The following is a 23,212-nucleotide window of genomic DNA, read 5'->3' as shown; positions in this document are numbered from 1 at the left end:
CCTGTGTGACAAAACAGGATGGAATAATGAAAAGATTTTAGACTGAACACTGAGTTTTGCTTTCTAGTTCCAACAATATCACTTATCAGCTGTCTCACCCTGGTCACATTATTTTACAACCACGGTCTTCAGCTATTTTCCTGGCCTGCCTACTATTTGGGGCTATTTCAAGGATTAAGAGAAATCAAGGATATAACAGTATTTTCAAAAACCAAAGTCTAACATAAAAATGAGGTGCTATTTTGCACAGGTTTTTTAATAGTTAGAATATTTATTTTTATTAAATTTATTGGAGTGACATTGCTTTACAAGATTACATAGATTTCAAGCATACATTTCTAAAATACATGATCTGTATATTGCATTGTGTGCCCACCACCCACAGTGGGTAAAGGGGGCCAAGTATATGGTGACAAAAGTTGGTTTGCACAGGATTTTGTACACAGGCTCTAGTGTTGTATGAACCTTGATTTTATTCCTGATTTAGCTTAGTACCAATGCTATGACTGTGGGAAATTATAGAATCTTTTTAAGCCAGTATCTTTATCTGAAATTGGCATCTCAGGGTTATTAGGATCAAATGAAGTACTCAACCTTAAGACACACTGTAAGTACCCAGCAAATGATAAATATGCTGCTAGTGATGTTACTTAGCACCTGGCCCAGGGGGAGAATGACCTGCTCAAAAATAGGAGTTAGGAAGATAAGTTTAGGAATAATATGGATGGAATTCTCACACTCAGTGGAAATCAGTTGACCTTCAATGAGTGTTCGTATATAGGCGCTGCAAAATTTTTTCATGTCAGCCCCTGGAGTTCATCCTTGGAGTGCAGAGGATACTAACGATGGGAATGATGATGAAGAGGATGATAAATAAAGCTTGCTATGTGTTATTGGTGTCAGGCACTGTACTAAGTATATTAGAGAAATTTACTCATGTTATTCTCACATCAATTCTATGAGGTAGGAACTATTATCCACTTCATGTACAGAAGAAAATGTGAGACACAGAGAGGATAAGTGAACTCAGAAGTCTAATTCTAGAGCTCATGCCTCATCTATTATGACTAGGAGAAAATGAATGCATAAATGTTGTACAAAATTTTATCACATTAGGAAAAATATTTTTTAAATGTTTCAAACAAGGGAGAAATTTCATCAGACTTCAAGTATGTATGGAGCAATTAAAATGTTCTGAGCCCTTAGGTGAGCACTGTAAGGAACTATTCAGGGAGGGGAGAAGGTGCTGGTCTCAGCCTCTGAATAAGTGGTAGAGGTGGAAGGAGTATGACAGTCTGACTTAGAGGCTACACTCCTGACCACTGAGTCCTACTGCCTCCCTATTTGTCAAGCTCTTACTGAAAGAATGTAGAATTGAGAAAATATGCCAAAAAATTTACCATGCCATGCTTTTTAACCATCTTTCTATGGTTAAAAATAACAAACCTAAACATTTATAATAATAATAATAATATATTACATCAATATTTCCATAGTCATTAGGGAGACACTGTGAGTAAACCTAAAGCTGTTGACAGGGCATCACTCGTCAGCTTTGCCTGCCTTTCATCAACCACCCAATGTGCTTTCATAGACTATTTAGTTCACACTCTAAATTTTACAAATGGAGTCATTAACACTTAGCAAGTTAAAGTAACTTATCCAAGAAGAAAGCTAGTTAGCAGCATAGCTGGAATTAGAGCATTTTGTAAAGCCAAGTCCCTTGTTTTCCAAGTTTAAATCAACAAATATTTATTGAGCAATAAGAATTGTATTGTGAGGCTATTGCAAAGAGGGTGTGAGTTTATAAATAAAAGATATGTTTTTGCTCTTGAGAAGTATATAATCCAGTAGTAGTAAAGACAAGCGTGCCCACATATAATTATAAAACTCACCATCATGGAACACATTCAATATTAGGGAACAACCCTCACATTGTCCCTGTATGGATGTCACTTGGCACACTTGTTAATTCAAGGAATTCTGCCTTGCCAAATTGCTGCCCAGTCTACAGTTCACTACTTCATCACTAACTTAGTTCCTGATACAGAATAGGCAGCAATAAATATTTATTGAATGAAATGAAAACACAAAAGCAAAATAATGTGGAATCATAGAGGAGATAATTAATTAAATGTGAATTGAAAATGTACAGGCCAAAACAAAGCCAATTACTTAAAACTCTACTAAAATGTCAGTCTCCAAGGAGAGGAGACCATTCAGCTGGAAGAGGGCCTGTCACTTCTGTTAATCCTGCCTTTAGGCCAATCCACAGACGAATTACCTTTGACAAGTCAAAATCTGGCTTATTTTTAACTCAGAAGTTTTTTTTAAACTTTTAGTAAATTTCAAAAATATCTACTACAAATTATTCATCAGGAAAAAATCAGAGCATGTAAAACTCAGACCAAAGAAAGACTGATTTCAGATCATGGTCCTCTTTCAAATTCTGGGTGTGACACCTGCAAAAAGCCAGGTAGACTGCTTCAAGGGGACCTCAGGGGCATGTGCCAGACTGTTCCACAGTCAGAGGAAGATGCATTCATATTTGTTCCAGTTTGATTCTGTGCACAGCAACATTCAACCTGACTCTATGTGTTATCTTTTTTAAGAGATATTTTTACTCATCTTGTGACTGTTCTTCCCTCCTTTCTTTTCTTATTCTTGTTTTCCTCTTTTCCTCCTTTCTTCCCTCCCTCCCTTTCTCCTCCTCCCTCCCTCCCTTTCTCCTCCTCCCTCCCTTCCTTCCTTCCTGCCTTCCTTCCTTCCTTCCTCCCTCTCTTCCTCCTCATCCTCCCTCACCTTTTTAAAAATTATTTTTGCACATTTTCTTGTTCATGTATTTTCTCCCTCATGAAACTCAGAACAAGGGATGGTGTGTGCCTTTGCCCTGTATGGGGCCCCATACTCTCCCACACTACCCTGCCTGCTCCTGGCAATCAGGGAAGAGTTGGTTGAGCAGCTAGCATTGGAAGGGTGGGGATACTGCACATGGAAAGAACACATGCAGGATATTACACACATTAGTTTCCAAAGAGTCTTATTGATAGCCAAGAGTTCCTCCCCCAATTTAAATCAATATCCTTTAAATATTTAAATTAACTTTTAAGCTGATTAAAGCTTGGACAAGAATATATATATAACTATGCACTAATCTCAGTGCTTAGTGCTAAAGTTCTGGTTTTACATAACTTAGAAGTTAAAAGTATAAAAATATAACCATATAAATATGTTAATGGTGCACAATACAAAATATGTAATTTGTGACATTCATAACAAAGTATGGGGGAAAGAAAAAGTGTAGAGTATGTAATTGAAGTTAAGTTGTTACCAGCTTACTAGCTTCCAATAGATTGCTATAACTGTAAGGTGTTGTGTGTAAGCCCTATGGTTACCCCAGAGAAAATACCTATAGAAGATACACAGAAGAAAATGATAAAGGGATTAAGTGATACCACTACAAAAAATATCAATGAAACACAAAGGAAAATAGCAAGAGAATTAAAGAGGCATAAGAAAACTACAAAACAAACAAAACAGTTAACAGAATGGCAATAGTTACGTTCTTTCTTATCAATAATTTATTTAAATATAAATGGTTAATCCCTACAATCAAAAGACATAGAGTGGCTGAATGTATAATAGAAACAAGATTAAACTAGATTCTGTCTATGAGACTCACTTTGGATTTAAGGATACAAGTACTCTGAAAGTGAAAGGATGGAAAAAGATATTTCATGCAAATGATAACCAGAAGATAGCTGGGGTGACTGTACTTATATCAGACAAATAGACTAATTTAAAAACTGTCAAGAGACAGAGGCAAAACATTATATCATGATAACAGTGTCAATTTTCCAAGAAAATATGACATATAAATATATATACCCAACATCAGAACATCCAAACAGATGAAGGCAACCCTGACTTAACTAAAGGGGGAAATAGATAGCAACACAACAGTATAAGATTTCAACACCTGACTTTCAATAATCAGTAGATCATCCAGACAGGAGATCTATAAGTAAATGGAGGATTTTAACAAGGCTGTAGATCAAAAGGTCCTAGCAGATATATGGAGAGCTATTTCATCCAATAGCAGCAGAATACACATTCTTCTCAAGTGTACAAAGAATATTCTATATGATTGATCACATGTTAGGTCACAAAACAAGTCTTAACAAACTTAAGAAGATTGAAACTATATGAACTATATTTCAATCGTAATGGAATGAAACTAAATATCAATAGCAAAGGAAGACTGGAAAATTCACAAATATTTGGAAATTAAAAAAATGCATTGTTGAATAATCAATTGTTCAAAGTAGCAAGCAAATTGGAAATTCAAAAGTACTTTGAGATTACTAAAAACAAAAGTGCAACATACCAGAACTCATAGGGTGAAGGAAAAACAATACAAAGAAAGTTTATAGTGATAAATGTCTACATTAAAATGAAAAAAATCTAAATTGAACAACCCAACTCCACACCTTAAAGTACAGAGAAGGAAGAGGGAGGTATGTAGTGATAAATGCCTACATTAGAACAAGAAAAAAGATCCGAAGTAAACAACCTAACTTTATACTTCAAAAAACTAGAAAAATAAGAACAAAGTAAACCTAAAGTTAACAAAAGGAAGGAAGTAATTAGGATTGAAATAAAAATAAATGAAGTAGAGAATAAAAACAATAGAAAAAATCAGTAAAACTAAGAACTGCTTTTAAAAACAAAACTGGCACTCCTGTAGCTACATTAACTAATAAAAAAGAGAAAAGACTCAAATAAATAAAAACAAAACTGACAATGTTATTACAGTTGATGCCACAGAAATTTAGAAGGATTTGATCAACTATGTAAAATTATATACCAACAAATTGGATAATCTAAAAGAAACAAACTTCTAGAAACATATAACCTATGAATACTGAATCATGAAAAATTAAAAAATCTGAACAGACCTATATATAACTAGTAAGGAGATTGAATCAATCATTAAAATCATCCAACCAAAAAGAGCCCAGGGCCAGATGGATTCACTGGTGAGATCTACCAAACATTTAAGGAAGAATTAGTGCCAATTCTTCTCAAACTCTTCCAAAAAATATGTATTACTATGATACCAAGGCCAGAAAAAGATACCACAAGAAAAGAAAACTTCAGGCCAATATCCTTGATAAATAAATGAAAAATTCTATTTAAAAAACCAACAAACTGAATTCAGTAGCATATTAAAAGAATCATACACTATGACCAAGTGTGATTTATCCCTGATATTCAAAGATGCTTCAAAATAAAGAAAAAAAATCAATGTGATACACCACATTAACAGGAAAGAATAAAAAACACATAATCGTCTCAGCAGGTATAGAAAATCATTGACAAATTTTAACATTCTTTTATGATGAAACCCTCCAACAAACTAGGAATATAGGGACATTACATCAACACAGTAAAAGTCATATATGAAAAGTGCACAGGTAGCATCATGCTCAATGGTGAAAAACTGAAAGCATTTTCTCTAGGATCAGGAACGAGATAATAAGGGTACCCACTCTCACCACTGTCAGTCTCAGTTGTACTGGGAATCCTGACCAGAGCAATTAGGCAAGATAAACAAATAAAAGGTTTTGAAATCAGAAAGAAGTAAAATGTAAAACTGTCTCTTTTCACAGGTAACATGATTTTGAACTTAGTAAACAATAAAGATAATATACACAAGTGATAGAACTAACAAGCAAATTCATCAAAGTTGTAGGACCCCAAATCAATACACAAAGAATTATTTATATATACTAACAATGAGAATTTGAATAGGGAATTAAGAAAAACATCTGTTTGACAATAATGTTAAAAAGAATAAAATACACAGGGAAAAGGTTAACCAAAATACTGAAAGATTTTTACACTAAAGTCCACAAAATTGATGAAAGAAACAAAAAAAACAAATAATTGTTCATAGCTCTGAAGATAACATTTATAAAATGTTCATACTACCCAAAGCAATCTGCAGATTTAATGCATTTCTGTAAATATCCCAATGACATTCTTTACAGAAATAGAATAAAAAATCCTAAAATTCACATGGGAACATAAAAGACCCTGGATAGATCAAAACAACCTTGAGAAAGAAAAATTATTAAAAGGTCAAACCTGTGAGTATGACCATGATAAAACAACAACAACAACAATAACAACAAAAAACCCCATGAGAAAATGAGTGCTGGCGAGGATGTGGAGAAGTTGGAACACTTGTGCCCTGTTGGTGGGAATGTAAAATGGCTGAGCTGCTATGAAAAACATGGAGCTTTCTCAAAAAGTTTAAAAGAAAACTGTCACATGATAAAACAATCCCATTTCTCTTTATTTATTCAAAAAATTGAAATTAGGATCTTGAAGAGATATTTGCACAACCTAAATAGCCATTGACAAATAACTGAATAAAGAAAATGTGGTATATACAAACAAAATATTATTCATTCATAAAAAGGAAAACATCCCATCATAGGCTACAACATGGATGAACTTGGAAGACATAATGTTGAATAAAATAAGCCAGTCACAGAAAGACAAATACTGCATGATTTTGTCTTATATGAGGTATCTGAAGTAGTGAATTCGCAGAAGCAAGAAGTAGAATGGTGGTTGCCAGGACCTGAGAAAAGGGGAAAATGAGGGGATGCTGTTTAAAAAGAACATAATTTTAAGTAATGCATTGTAAACAATAAAATGCATTGAACATGCATTGTGCATATGGTTAACAATACTGTACTTTACACTTTAGTTTTATTAAGAGAGTAGATCTATAGGGTCCAGCACAAATAATGCCCCTTTTTATTACAAAATCTTTTATTATAAAATCACAAGCATGTAATTTTGTAATATAACAATACCACACTCAAGCACACCATATGACATTTTAGGTGAAATGTTCAAATTAAAACTATAAATTATTACACCATATTTTACCCTACCATCCACACTCAAGCAGGTGATACTTCTTCCGGGCACTGTATATTACATATTTTTAACCACAATTTTTTAAAAATCTAAATAAGGTACTTGTTATAAATAATAATGCTGTTTAATTATCTTTTAAACATTTTAAACTTTATTAATGAGGAGGAAGAGGAGGTTTCATTTTGCTTTTCTGCTCTGTAATATACACTTTCAATATCCTGTGAAATCACTGTGCCTTTGGATTATATCATTTTAAGAGGGTGGAGACTTTGGTGGCTGGAGTCTGGGATTCTCTCCCTGCTGCCCGAATGACTCGCTTTTCACTGGGGAGCCACTCGCCCTTGTGCACTGTCTAGCTGTAAAGGGAGGAGAACTTGAACACACTTGAGAGAAAATCACAGCTGTCAGGAAGTATAGCTTTTATGAATGAATATCTTACTAAAACAAACAAAAACTGTTTCAATTTCTTAGTATGATAAGACCACTAGCAAATTTCTTCCACAAATGGGTTAATGCATACCACTTCTACCACTTAACCACCCTGAATGTTTCACTTAAATGACCTTAAGAGCACATCACTATTTTGTGTTTGAATTCAAAAGGTTTATTTATTCATTTTGCACCGAGAAGTAGAATGCAGGCCTGAATACTGATTTTGGTATAACCACTGAAAGACCATTTTAACTTCTTCCTTGCTTGATTTATTTTAATAAATAATAAACAGTTTGTGTTTGGTTCAGAGGATGCAAATACAAAAAAAGAGAGCCCTCTCCCCTTCCTAATGGTGATTACTTACATTCTGATTGAGGAGAATGGCATCAAACATGTAGTAGTGTAATTATTATTTTAAATACAATCATGTAAATGTTGAAAAAGAAAAACACAGGTGCTAAATGAGTGTTTAATGGGAGGATGATCTGTTCTGGAAGAGGATTGGGGCACAGTGTACAGGGAATGTTCTCTTGGAAAGGTAACATTTAAAAAACAGATTTTTATTGTTGCTCAGTTACAGTTGTCCCCATTTTTTCTGACCTCTGGAAGGCAGGGGGTGCTCCCAAATTTCTGAATAGAAGAGTCTTTGAGAAGGCAACCAGGTGGAAGGAAGGTCTGGAGACTTGTTTTGGAGTTGTGATGCATAGTAGGTTCATCCTCCTTGATTGTATTTTACGTTCTTTTGGGAGGAATCTCTTGATGCACGTTAAGAGGGAAGGGGACGTAAGAGGGAATTGTGTGAATATGTAGAGAGCAGGGGAGGGCACGTGCAGGGGCCACAAGGTAGTGAAGACCTGTGTGGTTAGAAGGTGGATGGAGCAATGGGGTGAGGATGGATGAGACTGGTGAAGGCACCAGAGGCCAGGTCACACAGGACACAGTTAAGGACCATGCAAGCCACTTTTAAGCTCTGCTGTCTATGGGGATAAAGATCTCAGAGAAGGATATATTACTGACAGGTATTAAGCAGAGTAGGACCTGATCACATTTACATTTTAGAAGTTGCTCTGGCCACTATGTGAGAATGAATTGCAGTAAGGGTGGAGGCCAAGGACCAGTTAGGAAGCTGTTTCACCAGTTCTACACAGAAATGATGGTAGCTTCGACACAGGTGGGCATCACGGTGATTGAGAGAAGTAGGCAAGTGTGAAAGATACATCTACAAGTGTACAAATACTGTAGAGTATAATTGAACATGCCAATGGCATCTGGAAAGCTTCACAGAAGTGACATTAGTCTCATCTTGAAGGAAGAAAACAAATTTCTTGTGGTAGCATAGTTCATTACTTAGATACAATTGCTAAAATATGTAAAGCATACATGAGTATTACCTTTTCATTAGTATTCTTTTCAGAATCTCCAAGAAATTTAACATAACTTGTGTTCTAATTTCTCCAATAGTTTTACTGTGTTAGAATATAATAAATCTGCACTTCCTGAAAACCGTTTTATAATTCAGCCTTACATTAATTCAGATTGATCTCCTTTCCTCAATACCCACCCAAATCCTAGTATATCAGTGAGAATTTGGGACATTTTAAACCTTTTTTACTTCCTATTAAACTCTATGTCCAGGTTAAATTGCTATAGAAATTAAGCATGTATCCTTCCTCACTATCAATCCCTTCTTGTTTTGCCTTCTAAGACTTATGACTAAATTGGCTTAAGCATTTTGGAAATAATTTTAAAGCCTAAAATGATTTAAATATTCTTGGTTCCCTCTTATTTTGAAAGGTAAATGTAATCAGATCTGGAGATTGCCTAGGCTGAAGGTTCTTAGGTGTACAAGACTACTAATCTGTTAGCATATATAACATCTGTAGTCTTTGCAGCCACAGGAATAGGCTGCCTACAATTTTCAAATCAAAATAAATTATATCTAATACTTTCTATCATTTTGTGATTACTTAACATATTACTTATGGATGCTAATGGGCTTCTGCTCTTCTGTTATAATTAATATTTTCATTACCCATATGCAGAGAGAGCCTGAAGGAAATTTCATCTGGAACAAAATATATCTGCATAGTGTTTTAGTGGAGTGCAATTTATTTAGTAAGTCATCCTTGATATTTCATTTTAAACAAATCAAGCCAGGATATTAATTTTAAGCTTCTGCTTTAAAACTAGTGGTTATTCTATTCAGACAGTAACAGGTCAAAGAAAGGTCACTGAGATATATCTCATCTAGGCATTGCCCTGCGCACCATCTGCCCATGTTAAATCACAGTGATAACTGGGATGTGTACTTGTGTACCACTAATTCTTGCTTGGCCAGAATTTCATGTCATCTCATGGTCATTACAATTGTCCAATTACAGTTGATCAAATTGAATTATCTTTAATTAGTAGGTCTGTCTCATAGTACAATGGGTTAGTTGAACATATTTATCTGTTTAAGTGGTCTGTCCTCAGACTTGGAAAGCCAAATGTCATGTTCGAAAATAAAAAATAATTGTGGGGAGAGGGGAAGACAGAAAGCTGGAATTATTTTACATGTATTACAGTGAAAGAGCAATTTCAATACAGTCTTGTAATGAATTTAACAAAAGTTTGTTATGATTTTCAAGATCATCCAAGAAAAGTAATATTAGTTATGTAACATTTATCAATATAGAAATGTCATGCTGAGGTCATTAAAATAAGAATTCTGTTGTCCTTGTGTTGAGAAGAAATAGCTCATTACATATAACCCATTCACAACAATTCAGTGCTCCTAGGAAGATTTATAATATCTTTGAGCAGTGCCCAAACAAGAAATTTTCTGTCTTGCAAGGTGCATACACCATTACAAAATTACATGGATTCACACTGCCTTGCTCCTGTGCAGACTGACTCTCATAGTTGAGAGGTAAATTGGTGAGAATAGGGCATATTTTCCCTGCAGAAGTCAATGGTACTTTGTGCAATGAATGACACCTGTCGGAGAAAACTAGAGCAGCATGTAAGGTTAGATAAGACTGAAAAGAGCCAAACTTACAGCTTCCCAACGTTTGCATTTCAGAGTAATGATTTGCCATGTCACATCAAGTCCTACTGCATAGCCACGCATCATGGTGACACCACACAAATAAGTTCTCTAGGGCTTTACTGGACCCAAAAGTTATTCCAGGCATTATCCATGGACTAAGCCTAAAAAATGAGAGAAAGAAAGAGAGAGAAATCATTTTCTTCCTTTTTCCCTACTATCACATGATGATCTATTTGCCTCAATTTTCCCATTTTTAAGGATTGATGTTGACTCCTTGATTTTCTTTCAGAAAGGAAGACCATGATGCCACCTTTATTTCTTCCCTGTAGTTCACATCTATTTTGGGGGCAAATTTCTTTAATACATCAAAACCAGAACTGAAGCTAACCCTAATGGAAGAGCTTGTGTTTCTGGGGCATTGCTAAATTAAATATTGTTTTCAAAAAAGTTTTGGTCAACTTCTTCATTCCTCTGCTCTTTCTTTCTGTTTATGCAATTACCCAACCATTCATGCATCCATTTAAAAAATCTATTTATAAGCCTGTTGTGTGCTGGGCAGTGAGTGTGCTAGGTGCTTGGGAAAAAATCCAGGGCCTGCCTTTGGAATTCGTTCATGTAGGTTCTGATTATTTAGCAAAGGTGTTTGGGATGCCTACTGTACCAAGCAAGGTACTAATGTCAACCTCTTGTGCAGAATTTGGAAAAGGACTCTTTTGTGGAGATCCACCAACAGAGAGGATGCTGCTTCTTTTGTTTAGGGTTTTTATATATAACAATTATTTATCTAGGGAATCCTACTGTTGAAGTGTAGAATATGATATAACCCTGACCTTTGAAATAGTAACTTTGCCAGCTCAGTGAGAAATGAGGTCTTCACTACCCCAGACCCCAGACAACCCATGGATATTGTTGATCTAATGGTATCTGATGGTCTCTAGAGGACATTATTATATTATGGGGTTATATCAGCATTGTTTGGTGCTGCATGGGTGACAGCTTGCTTCCCAATCAAACAAAAATACTCCTTTAGGGATATGTGATAGGGAGAGATATTTGTGTTACAGATGGGGAAAGTTTTAAACAGGATAGAAACTCTAAATGTGTTTCCCTTTACTGAAAATACTATAGATGACTTCTACAATCATACTAAAATTCTAAAACAATCACGTCCTCTCTGGAAGGCAATTGCTTTAAATTGGATAAATTTCACGTCTTTTTTTGGTGAAGGAATTTGAAAATTCTGTCTTTGGAAACCAAAATACTGGATGGCAGAGTTGGATGTGTCTTTCACTTTAAAATGCAGACTTTCTCCGTGGTGGATGTATTTGTTGTGGTTAAGTATTTGAAATGAAATCCTCAGAATAATTTTGGGTAAGGAAAAACACTGTGTTAAAATAAGCCAACCCATAAGTTTTGAACTTTGAAAATTACTTTATTTCAAATCAGAAAGAATTAATAACAGTTCATAGCATAAAGAAGCTATGCTTAGATTATAATGTATAATCATGGTCTAAAACACATTCAGCTTCCAAATTTTAAAGGACTCTTGTATCATTCTGTGATCTCAGTGATTTTTCTCAATAAATTGAAGTTCTTCAGAGTTAATATTGATGCTCTTATTTAGTTACCTCATGATTTGGTGTGTCTTGGCAAATATCTCTCTAGATAAGTGATTCCTGTAAATGTTGGAAATTCTTTGACAGGTTAACTTTCCCATCATTTCAATTTGCTTATGCTGTATTGTTTCAGCCTAGATGCATTCTTTCTGGAAAGAAGGGTCCTGCTAGTCTGATAAGAAGCTGTCTTTCCTGAGGTCCGTATTTTGTGTGGGGTTCAGCCAGGAGAGGGAAAAGCCAGAATGCCAAATTGCAGAGAGTATTCTTTACTGCGGGGCTCCATCCAAAAAGGGTTTGTAACAGTGTACAGTCTTGTAGCCCAGCTGTGTGGAGCATTGATTGCTTCTGCCTAGAGCAGGGATACTGTCAAGTTGCTCTGTGAGTTGAGTCATCTATTGACAAAGAGCTACCAGCCCGAAGATAATGCTGTGCAGAGCTGCTCTCGCTGCTCCCACTGCTCCCACGATGCACTGCTTATAGCAGCTGTCAAAGATACTGAAGGATCCACGCGAGAAAAAAAAAGACTTTTACAACTGCCTGGAAGAAAGGGGTGTGAGGGAGGAGACATTCCTGTGCAGAGCTGACCAAAGGAAAAAGTAGGCATCAGTGCAGTATGAATGCATACCTCACCAAGCAACACAGCTGCAGCCGGGGGTCTGATGGCATGGATGCTGGCAGGAGTGCACCCACACTGATCAGGGATGCCCACTGCGCTTGTGGCTGGCAGAGGAGCCCTCAGGGTCTTGGGTACAATTCTCAGACCATGCCCTCTTCAGGACCTGCGGGACCACCTCCAAACAGGACCAAGCTAGTCACCTTGTGGGACAGTATGCGGAAAAGTCCCCACAAGATGAGCACCAAGGGCAAAGGGACTTGTGGGGAGCACTGTGCCTGCCCACAGGGTTGGTTCAGCCCAGCACAGGTGAGCCTTTTCCTTATGACTTTCTCCTGAGTATTGGAAGAAACTGAGAGCAGGTTGTGAAAGGTGAGGGTGGCTTGGAAACTTTGCTGAGTCCTCCTTGCTGACAGAGTGGTAAACCTAGAAAACCTGTCACTTTCACAGGTTTTTGTGGGCTCACACCTCTGGGTGGCCTGTGAAATCCCAGGGATGCTGTGCTCAGGTTCTTTTAGTGACTTTTCTCCAAGTTCAACTTTTCTAGTCAGTCTTCAGATGATTTTACTTTTCTGCATCATAGTCTTTTAGCTGCACTTCTACTTCTAATCATTTTTAACTTTTCTATTCTGCCTAGCCGAGTTTTTGTTTGTTTGTCTAAGGAAGAGAAAAAGAACTTTAATCAGATACTCTCTCTTTAGAGATAAAAGAACATAGATTTCTTCAGTTATGGAAAGTAATGATTTGAAGTATACTCTTCTAGTTTTATTCTTATAATGCTGTATACCTTTTTAGTAATACAGAAGAAAATTTTTTACACTAAATAATTTATTTTACAAACAAAAGGAATAATTCAAAGCAAGCTACAGGATGATTATACTCAGAATAAACTAATGAAACATTTCATTTTTCATAGAGGAGCAATAGGTTACTTATATTAAAAACTCTCCCTCTTAGAATGCATTTCTAAAGCAGATTCCCTTCATTTGATTCCTAGCTCATTCTTGCCCCAAACAACTAGCATTTTACTAGAAAATAAATTGGTTTATTTTCTCTGCTTCCATCCAGAGAGAGAAAGCTCTCTGTAAATGCCATAAAATAGAAATACAATGCACCTGTGACCACTGCCGTGCATACAGACCAATGACTGTTCTCAAACACGCACTGAAGGGAGAAGAGCTGTATTTTCAAACAAAATCCTTTCTTGATTTTAATTTGCCTTTAGCATAACTGAAAAGTGAACATTGATCATGAGTAAAATGTTATGATCTGAGAGTTGTAGAAAACATTCTAATTTTAATATTAGCTTTATAGAAAGTACTTCCAAGAATATCATATATCACTACATCTTAATGATATAGTTACATATGCCTACCAAATATATGGCTTTTGTTGCATTGCATCATGCATCTTAGCATCCTGATTTAAATCAAGGATATATTGTCATTATAGTATTAAATTAATTCAGCTTGAAATGGAGCTCAACATTTGGAAACTCAGTTCATTTTTAAAGTTAGCATCAATCCCCAACTGAAGAAAAGTGATGGGATTGATCACTGTTTCTGATCAGACAGTGATGGGAAACAGAAATTTTGATGTCTCTATACAATCTTTAGCAAATACATGTGTTTAAATGTCTTTAACCTGTATGTCCATATTGATTGCACTTTCAAGGCTCACAGAGGCAAAGCAGACAAATTCACATCTGAGTTATTCACAATAAGTTACAATTTTCATCCAATATGTAATAAAATTTTATTTCATAAATGATAATCTTCCCAACAAAATCTCTAGTACTACATTATGGAAAGTATTCTGTAAAACTCTTGATACATTTTTCATCAACCAAAAGAAACTTTTCCCTGGTTTTCAACAAAGTCAACCCCCTACTTCCTTTAAACTTATACCTATTAATACTTTAAAGGATTGAAATAGAGTCTCTGCTCTGATAGAGATCCAGTGACATATGAGAAGGCAGTAAATTGAAGTAAAAACCATCTCCCATTATTATTTTGCATACACATTTCTATACATTTTTGCTTTCATTCACATGCTCTTTATTATTGGCTAGGGAAAATAAATAGCAGTCCTTAAATGCTGGGGCTAAAACATTGTGTCTTTTAGGGTCTTCAGTGTTTTAACTCTCCCACCAATCCTTTCAGTCTTTTACCATTTCAGTTTCCTAATGGTTCCAAGCTGGATGATCTATTTCTTTCTGTATCCCACTCCTGTACCTTTGCAAATATATTATATTGAGTAGTTTTTAATTTGTATATACATATGCACATGGATTTTAATATATGTATTTAAATATCTCTATACCTAACTACTTGCCTTGCATATATTAACATTGTTATATATATATGAGTATGTATATGAATACACATACTTTTATACATGCATATAAATACACACACATCTATAAAATATAAAATTCTATATTCTTTTATCTAGCATATACTAGCTTGTTTTTTTACAAAAGAATGGTTTTTATTCTCTCTATATAAAGTATATTTCCCTTGCTCCTGATAGGTATGCAAAATGTTGATATACATTTAATATGTATGTTAATATTCATTTATAAATGCATGTACAGAATATATCTAATATTTGAAGTATACAGATGTGGGTGTATACTATATGCCCATGTAAAACTATCAAGAACTGAGAGCATGTACATTTGTATGAATATGTTTATTAAAGTTAAGTCTGTTTTGAGAATTTTGTTATGCTATTTTTCCCCATAAATTAACTATAGATATTGTAGGAAATATTGTAAAACAAAGGATGGGGGCTAATATACTAAACATTAGAATCCTTGATAAACCAGAAAGAAGAAGAGTGCATGTTTTAGCATAGCCTAGGGACCCACATGTGGTACAGGACGTGCCTGAGGGCTGTTAAGTGTCTGGGAGCAGGGAGCCTGCCCTAGGAGACATTTGCTGTATTACGTGAAAATCAGCAGTGTGATTTCCGGCTGCTATAATAGAGGGCCTGGTAATGACTTGAGTTCCTCCTAAGGCTCTTTGCCAAACTCCTGTTATTTGGGGTGCTGTGTACTAACAGGGCTATGTCATTATGTTGTTCCTCAGCAGGACTTAAAAACAGCTCTGTCCATTCTCCAATCAGTTTTCATTCCATTTGGATCTGTAGAATTAATATAACCATAATAATAGGTAAGAAAATGGAAAATTATAGAGTCCAGAAATGAATTCTAGAATGTACTTCTAGGATAATAATGTTGGCTTTGGGTAAGAGACAAAAACAACAACAATAACAACAACCAAAAAAATACACAACACGTCCATCATTGCTTATGTGGCAATTCTCCCCAATGCAGACTGATTTGCGGAGGCAGGAAGCACAGAACAGTGATTTGGAGACTAGTGATTTATGCATTTGTTCTTCATTCATTCTTTAATTCATTCGTTCTTAATTTGTTTATTTAACTATTGCCTGAGTGCCTACTATGTGCCACTCTGTTGGGTTCTGTGGGTAGTGGATATAATAGTAAACAAAGTAGATACTATCCTACCATTGTGCAACTTACGGCCTTTAATGATATATAACATTTATCAAATACACATATATCATGATATACACAGAATTATACTATCATAAGCCACAATTTGGAAGTGAAACAAAGTTCCATGGAGTGCTGCAAATTCCATAGTAAATGTATATTAGGACATAGGGGAACCACAGAAAAGTGAGAAAGCAATACTTAAAAAAAAAAGATACTACATCTCTTTAGTCCTGGGTTTTCTATTTTGTAAAATGAGGATAAAAGTAGTACCTAACTAATACGATTGTGGTGAGGAATGATTAACATAATACATGTAAAGCACTTAGCATAGTGCTTACATACAGTACAGGCTCAGTAGGTATTTGTGGAATGAATGAATAATAAGTTGCCAAAATGTTAACTATTATTAACCTATTCCTTAATTTATTATACTTGATGTTCTGGGGAGGGAAGAGAGGTGAGTCTGTGAAGACTTCATAGAAGTAGTAATACTTGGTCTGAGTTGAAATGAAACTTGAAAAAAAAATGTGCTTATCAAGTGGGCAAAGTGAAATGTGCTTTTGGAATAAAAATAACAACAAACACAGGTAACACTAGGGTCCTGCGTGGATTTGCTCCTGGTGCTGTGTGTCCATGGAGACTTGAGTGGGGACTGGTCACAGAGGGCCTGGTGGCTCTTGATGAGGACTCCAGTGAGTCAGCAGCAAGGAGTCACCACAGGGTCCCCGTGCCTGCTCCGCCACTCTCTCTGTGTTAGGCTTCATGGTCATTAAGCCCTTCTGGGCCTCAGTTGTCTGTTTCAAAGAACACTGATTTTCCACTAAATGAACCTACCTTTCTCTCTGCCAATGCTAATATTCGGTGACTGTCAACTGACACCCATTAATTAATGGCAAGCACTTTGGAGAGGATATGTCCATTAGAGATAGATAATCCTAAATCTGAACTTGCTACCTTTATATGACCTGACTTGTTTAACCTCTTTAAGATTCATCTGTGACCTCTGTAATGCTTAGGAGATAAAATTATACTATAGGAAAATATAACAAGAATTGAAAATACCTAAAAAGTCTTGCATATTACTTAGAACACAGAAATTTTCCAGTTGAAAAAAGGTATTTATGATCACTAGTAATATCCAAATTATGTTTTTTAAACCTGAAAAACTTATTCTCCATAAAATTAAGTATTATTATGGTGGTCTTTTATTAGAACTTCTAGCTTATCTACTGAATTTTCTGACATCTTACTTGTAATGGTGAAGGTTAGGCTGGCCAGCCGTCCAGAAACATTTGGCACAGTACCACATGGCGATGGGGTGACACTGTGTCCTTCAGGGTGCTCAGAGATTTACAACAGTCCACACTGAAAAAAAGTCATGTAAAATGAAATTGTAGTGATGAAGTAGCACTCACATAAACTTGTATTCAGAGGTAGGTGATGTTAGATTTTTCTCAGTAATATTCTGCTGGAACAATTGCACTTGAAATATTTAGCCAAAAATCTGTAAATCTTCTCTAATAGAACCTTTGAAGTTCCTCCAGCAACAGCAGTTTGCAGTGACTTGAGTGCAGAGGACTTTCTAGTCCAAGAAGTAGAGTTGCCCTGGGCTGAAATCTTAGGCTCAGTTTATACCCAGCCAGAAAGACATGACAGCATGTTTTAACTCTGTGGTTGCTTCTACTGACTCCGTCTATAAAGAGAACCCCTTGGTAAGAACCCCTTACCAAGAAAGAATAGTAAGATTTTTTTAGACTCTGTAAAACACTAGCAAGCCCCAGGCAAGGGAAACAGAAAAGAATAAGAGGCATTTTACAGAAGGAATTAAGCATTCCATGGGCAGACGTGAAGCCACTTTGTCAACACTCCTGGCACCCCTGCTTCTGGATGCTGACATCAGCAAGACATTCTTTCCAGGGCAGAACAAGGAGAAAAAGAATACAGATGGTGGAAAAGAAAAGAGCAGAGATGACAATATTTATTGAATACTCACAGTATCTACAATGTATGAAGTACTGTGTTAGGGGCTTGGCATTAGTCATTTCTTTGAGTTCCCCCAAGAACACTATGAAGTGGCATTGTAATCCCCATTTTACAGGTGTGGAGATTGAGGTTAGAAGTAATTTGCTCATGACAGCACAAATGATAAGGGCAGAACTAGTTTCAAATATAGGTCTATCCGACCCTCTTATGCTTTCTATCATACCTTAGAGAAAGGCCTCATTGAGGTACTCTGGGAAGCAGAATACCCGCAGAGATCTATTTAAACCTCTACTTTAACAGAAAACTTTTGTAAGGGGTTTGAGTGTTTTACGTAGTTGGGAGGACTGGTACCCTCTAGCCAAAACTTAGATTTCCCCATTCTACTTTTTCTGGTCCCAAGAACCCTGAGTTTGTTGGGCCCCTAGAGAGCCCTCTCCTCTCAGACCAAGGTTATGAACTGTGCTGATCTAAACCAGCTGGAGTTGGTCCCACAGCACTGACACCAGAAAGGAACCTACTTGTAGAAAGACTTCATCGTCTATGGTTATTTACAGTTTGGATTCAATCTTGCAAGTTTTTAAAAAAAATTTTATTAAATGTGTTGAGGTGGCACTGGTTAATACAATTATGTAGGTTTCAAGTGTACAATTCTATAATAGATCATCAGTATATTGCATCGTGTGTTTACAATCCAAAGTCAAATATCCTTCCATGTTTTGCAAAATCAATGGTGAGGAATTAGGAACCATGTACCACAATACAAACTTAATATAAATATAAAATAAAAGTGCTTGTAGACATTGTCTTTAAGTCAAAGAACATCATCTCACATTACTAAATGTTGCTGAATCACATACACACATAGTCTACCTGCCTGGGTATCTATCATGCCAAGTATCAACTACCTCTCTGTAATTCCACCATCTCCATTGTCTGTCCTCTTCCTTTTTCTGATAGTTTTATCTGTTACAAATGTAGCCTTGCCTGATTTTATTTTCCTCTATTCCCTTCTCTGTTCCATTATTTTAATTTCCCAAAGGCATATAATGTTTTATAATTATGTTAGAGCAGTATGGGAATTTAGAGGTCATTAGTATATTTTCCAAAGTAGAACCAGAAGCCTGGAAAAGTTAAGACTTGCTCAAGGTCATTCAGTTTGTGACAGAATTGATCAATGTTTTTGAATTCAGAATTGAGTTCTCTTCTTACTGTTTCAAGCTGCACTGCTTTTCTCAGCCCTTATGTGCTCATCCTCATGAAGTATAATTATTGACAGAAGATTATTAAGTATGCAATTTGTTGATAAAGCAGTGTTGGGCATTATACAAAAAATTGCATAAACCTAATTTCTACTATCTCATAATTCAGACCAACAGTCCCTAAGGAGATAGGGAGAGAGAAGAACCACTAAAAATTATTTAGCAATGCATGGAGGTATTTATGTGTGGATAATTGCTAGCATTTAGGAGAAGGGGACAAGGATGCTAAATGCACTATAATGTGAAGAACAGTCCTGCACAACACAGACTTGCCTCGTGTACTGCACAAGTGTTAACAATCCCCTGGATATTCCTGAAGATGTTTTTAGTTTTTTATTTTCTAAGCCTTTGAAATCAAATTCAGTTTTACAAACAAATACAAAGTATTTTCTGAGAGGATTGAATATTCAGTACATATTCTGGGAATGTAACTCCTGTGAAAATCATGGAATTGTTGTACATTGTTCTGTAAGGAATTTTATCAGGAGTTGATTCCCATTTTGGAAAATCCCACCCTTAGAGCAATGCTGCTGCTCTCAGTGTTTGTGTCACTGATACACCTCTCCTGCATCAGGCTGCCCTTGTACATGTCACCTGCAAATATGGAATGGCAGGAACTTAAGCATCCTTTGAATAAACCTAGACTCAAAGATTTTAAATTGGTGGAAACATGAAATACAAAGATCTCACCAAATTTTATTAATAAGGTTGTTTTAAAAATAATTTATTTTATTGCCATACCATATATTAATTTTAAAAACATTTTACCACACAATACGGAATCTGTTTTGTGACAATTATCTGAAATTGTTTACTTTAGCATTTTCTTTTTCTTCAATATTACTCTGATATTGTCCCAAAGGGCATCTATCCCCAATTTCCCTATAAGCCCTTAGGTTGCTGAGATTTTTTTTTTTTGCTTATTTGTTTATATCCATTCCCCATTTCTTTAAATTTCCAAGGTCTTTTGAAGTACTAGAAATTAAATGAGGGGGAATTCCAAACAGAGGTAAAGACATAAATAGGCATAGGTACAGATAACATTAATAGTTAGATGATAGATAGATAGATGGATTGATAGATAGATAAACTTTATCACTGGCTGCCCTATATTAAACAGAATTATTTTGATGCTAAAATTATAAATAAAGGCCAAGTTTGTTTGCAAAAATATGACATTTTTATATTCTCTATTTAAATTTTTAATTTAACAATATTAGCAATATAGTTACATTATCTATATTTCAACTGAAGTTATTTTCTTTGATCTATTATCATATACAAATCATCTGTTATTACTTTTTCCAACATTAATTTTCAATCTAGAAACCACTAAAAGTCTGCTTGTCACTTCTCCTCTGTTTCTTGTAAGAAATGATATAAGGTCTCATTATTCTACTTAAATCTAAATTTATTCATTATAAGTATATGTAAGCACTTGACTACTGTATTACTATTTCTATATAGTCTGGCTCACAGATTGTCTATTTAAAACATTTTAATATAAAGTAATTTCTCTACATTTCTCCTTTACTTGAGTTAGGGCATTATATAACACATTATATATAGGCAGTTGTATTTTCTATTCCCCATTTCAGATGAAGAAAGGAGAGTATTACAAAACATTTATTTTAAAATGGAAAGTTTTGATTGCTGGAATTGAGAAGCACTGGTTTAGATATTTGATATTGTTATGTGTATTGTTACATGTGTATTTAGTTTGTCTTCCAACTAGACCAGGAGTCAGCAAAGTATAGAACACTCGTACAGGTCCGATCCAACGTGATGTCGGTTTTTATATAACTCATATGCTAAGAATGTGGTTTTTAAAAATATTTTTAATAGTTGAAGACCATAAGAAGAATAATCTTTCATGACATTTAAGAATTATTAATATGTGAAATTTCAATTATACTCTCTAACAATAAAGTTTTATTAGTACACATTCACACTCATTTGTTTACATGTTGTTTATGGCTCCTTTTGTGCTGTGGCCCATTTGAATAGTGGTCATTCAGACTATGGGGCCAGAAAGTCCTAAAATATTTACTATTTGGCCCTTTATAGAGAAAGTTTGCCAACCTCTGCACTAAATGATCAGCTTTCCATTTCTTTCTGATGGAATGTCCCCTTCTGCCTAACAAATCCTAACTCTTTTTAAAAGACCTGATTCAAGCATATGCTCCTCTTTAATCCTTTCCAGTCCATTTTAGCTCACAAAACTTCTGCTTTACATGGCATCCTGCACAATTAGCACATTACCCAGCATGTGGTTAGTTGTTTCCTTCTCTGTCTCCTGATTAGAGAGTGAGAGATTCCTCATATGCCCATCGTAGAACTTAACTGCAGTGGCCATCTGTTCAATCACCTCTTTGTGACAGATCTTGTATTATTATTATTATTATTATTATTATGTAGTGGACACAGACTTGCCAACTATGTCTGTGGCTGTGGAGTGGAAAAACTGTGTCTGCTTTATCTTTATGTCTATCAGCTTCACTAGCTAAATTTCATTAGAGCACAACATGTTTATGTACCCTTGCTTCCCCAGCATTAAACATGTAGCAATAGGTCAACAAATTGTCCTTGACTTCTGAATGAATATTAGCAGTGGGCCTTGTATATTATATAAAGGTACTTAATCAGTTTTGGATGTGATTTATAATTATTGTTATTAATTGTGCAAGTGCCTTAAGATCAAGAAGAATATCTTCTATCCTTATAGAACTCAATTTAATAACAAATAGATTGTAACAAAAAGTTAACATAGATTTATAATTTTATTTATTTGTGTTATCTTCAGCTTTACTTAGATTCTTCTTCTATTCTATGGAGCTGTTAAAATATTGAAATCACTGTTCATAAATTGGTTCTGCATTCAAATAGGTCATGAAATTCAAGAATGAAAGCTACAGTACTACCCTCTGAGAGGACAACCAGGAAAAAAAATCTGATTCTTCACAGTTTCTTTGTCTAATTTAAGAGTCACTTGTTCTCAAGAAGTTTAAAATAATGCCATGAAATGTTATTTTATAGTTAGTTTCTCTACAACCTGTTGTAAACTATATGATCTTTCTTTTCCATCATTTTTGTTATTAAATATAAGTGCTTAGTGTACAGCAGTTGACAGCACCACATTAAAAATTCACAAGCGATAACTGTACTTAAACAATAACAAATAAGTAAATGCTTAATATAAAAAAATTCATAATTGAAAACATTTGCACTTTATTCTGAAAAGCTGTGCTATTTAGTTAGTGGTCAACATTTATTGTTATAGTTTTTTTAGTAAGTATTTTTTCTTTAAAAGTTAACTAAAGTTAAAACTATATAAATAAATCTTAGATTTATATCACTTTAAAGAATAATTAGTGTATATGTGTGTGTGTGCATGTGCATGTGTGTGTGTGTGCGCGCACTTCTGACAGATTGGGAAGATAATCTTAGGAAACACTTTTTGATTCTGTTGGTACACTGGTGACCTCTGATCTATTTTATTTGTTCTTTATCAGAAATATTATTGTACTTAATTACAGTGTTTCAGATTTTGTACTCTATTTTTTACAGAAGTTTTAGGTTAACAACAAAATTAAGAGAAAGATACTTGTAATTTTTTGACTTCTTTGTCTTCAACTTCAAGTTTTTTTAAATATAAATAAAAACTAAATAAGCAATCATAAATTCTCTTAGTTTAATGGTGAGCATTTATACCTTTTAAAGATATTTTTATTATTTGTTTTTGATATAGAAACAATACAAGTTTATAGTAAAAACATTATAAGCTAATGATATGTT

General features: G+C 35.0%; 1 protein-coding gene across 11 annotated transcripts in view; it reads left to right on the top strand.

The window, feature by feature from the left end:
- The window catches only part of DLG2 (discs large MAGUK scaffold protein 2), a 1,902,487-nt gene that overhangs the window by 1,119,493 nt on the left and 759,782 nt on the right, over nucleotides 1-23,212 (top strand). For 5 of the 11 annotated variants that reach the window (XM_045817839.1, XM_045817837.1, XM_045817833.1 and 2 more), the window contains exon 1: nucleotides 12,501-12,958. The exons of the other annotated variants lie outside the window; for them this stretch is intronic. In XM_045817839.1, coding sequence (XP_045673795.1) covers nucleotides 12,650-12,958 — 309 coding nt within the window. In that variant the 5' untranslated portion in view covers nucleotides 12,501-12,649. Of the gene's footprint in view, nucleotides 1-12,500; nucleotides 12,959-23,212 lie in introns of those variants that run through there. 11 annotated transcript variants of the gene reach the window in all.

The sequence above is a fragment of the Phyllostomus hastatus genome, unplaced genomic scaffold (assembly GCF_019186645.2).
Source record: "Phyllostomus hastatus isolate PE091 unplaced genomic scaffold, TTU_PhHast_1.1 phas_scaffold_317, whole genome shotgun sequence".
In the NCBI taxonomy this organism is placed as follows: Eukaryota; Metazoa; Chordata; class Mammalia; order Chiroptera; family Phyllostomidae; genus Phyllostomus; species Phyllostomus hastatus.
The sequence above is the reverse complement of the archived record's forward strand: the minus strand, read 5'-3'. Positions and strand labels throughout refer to the sequence as shown.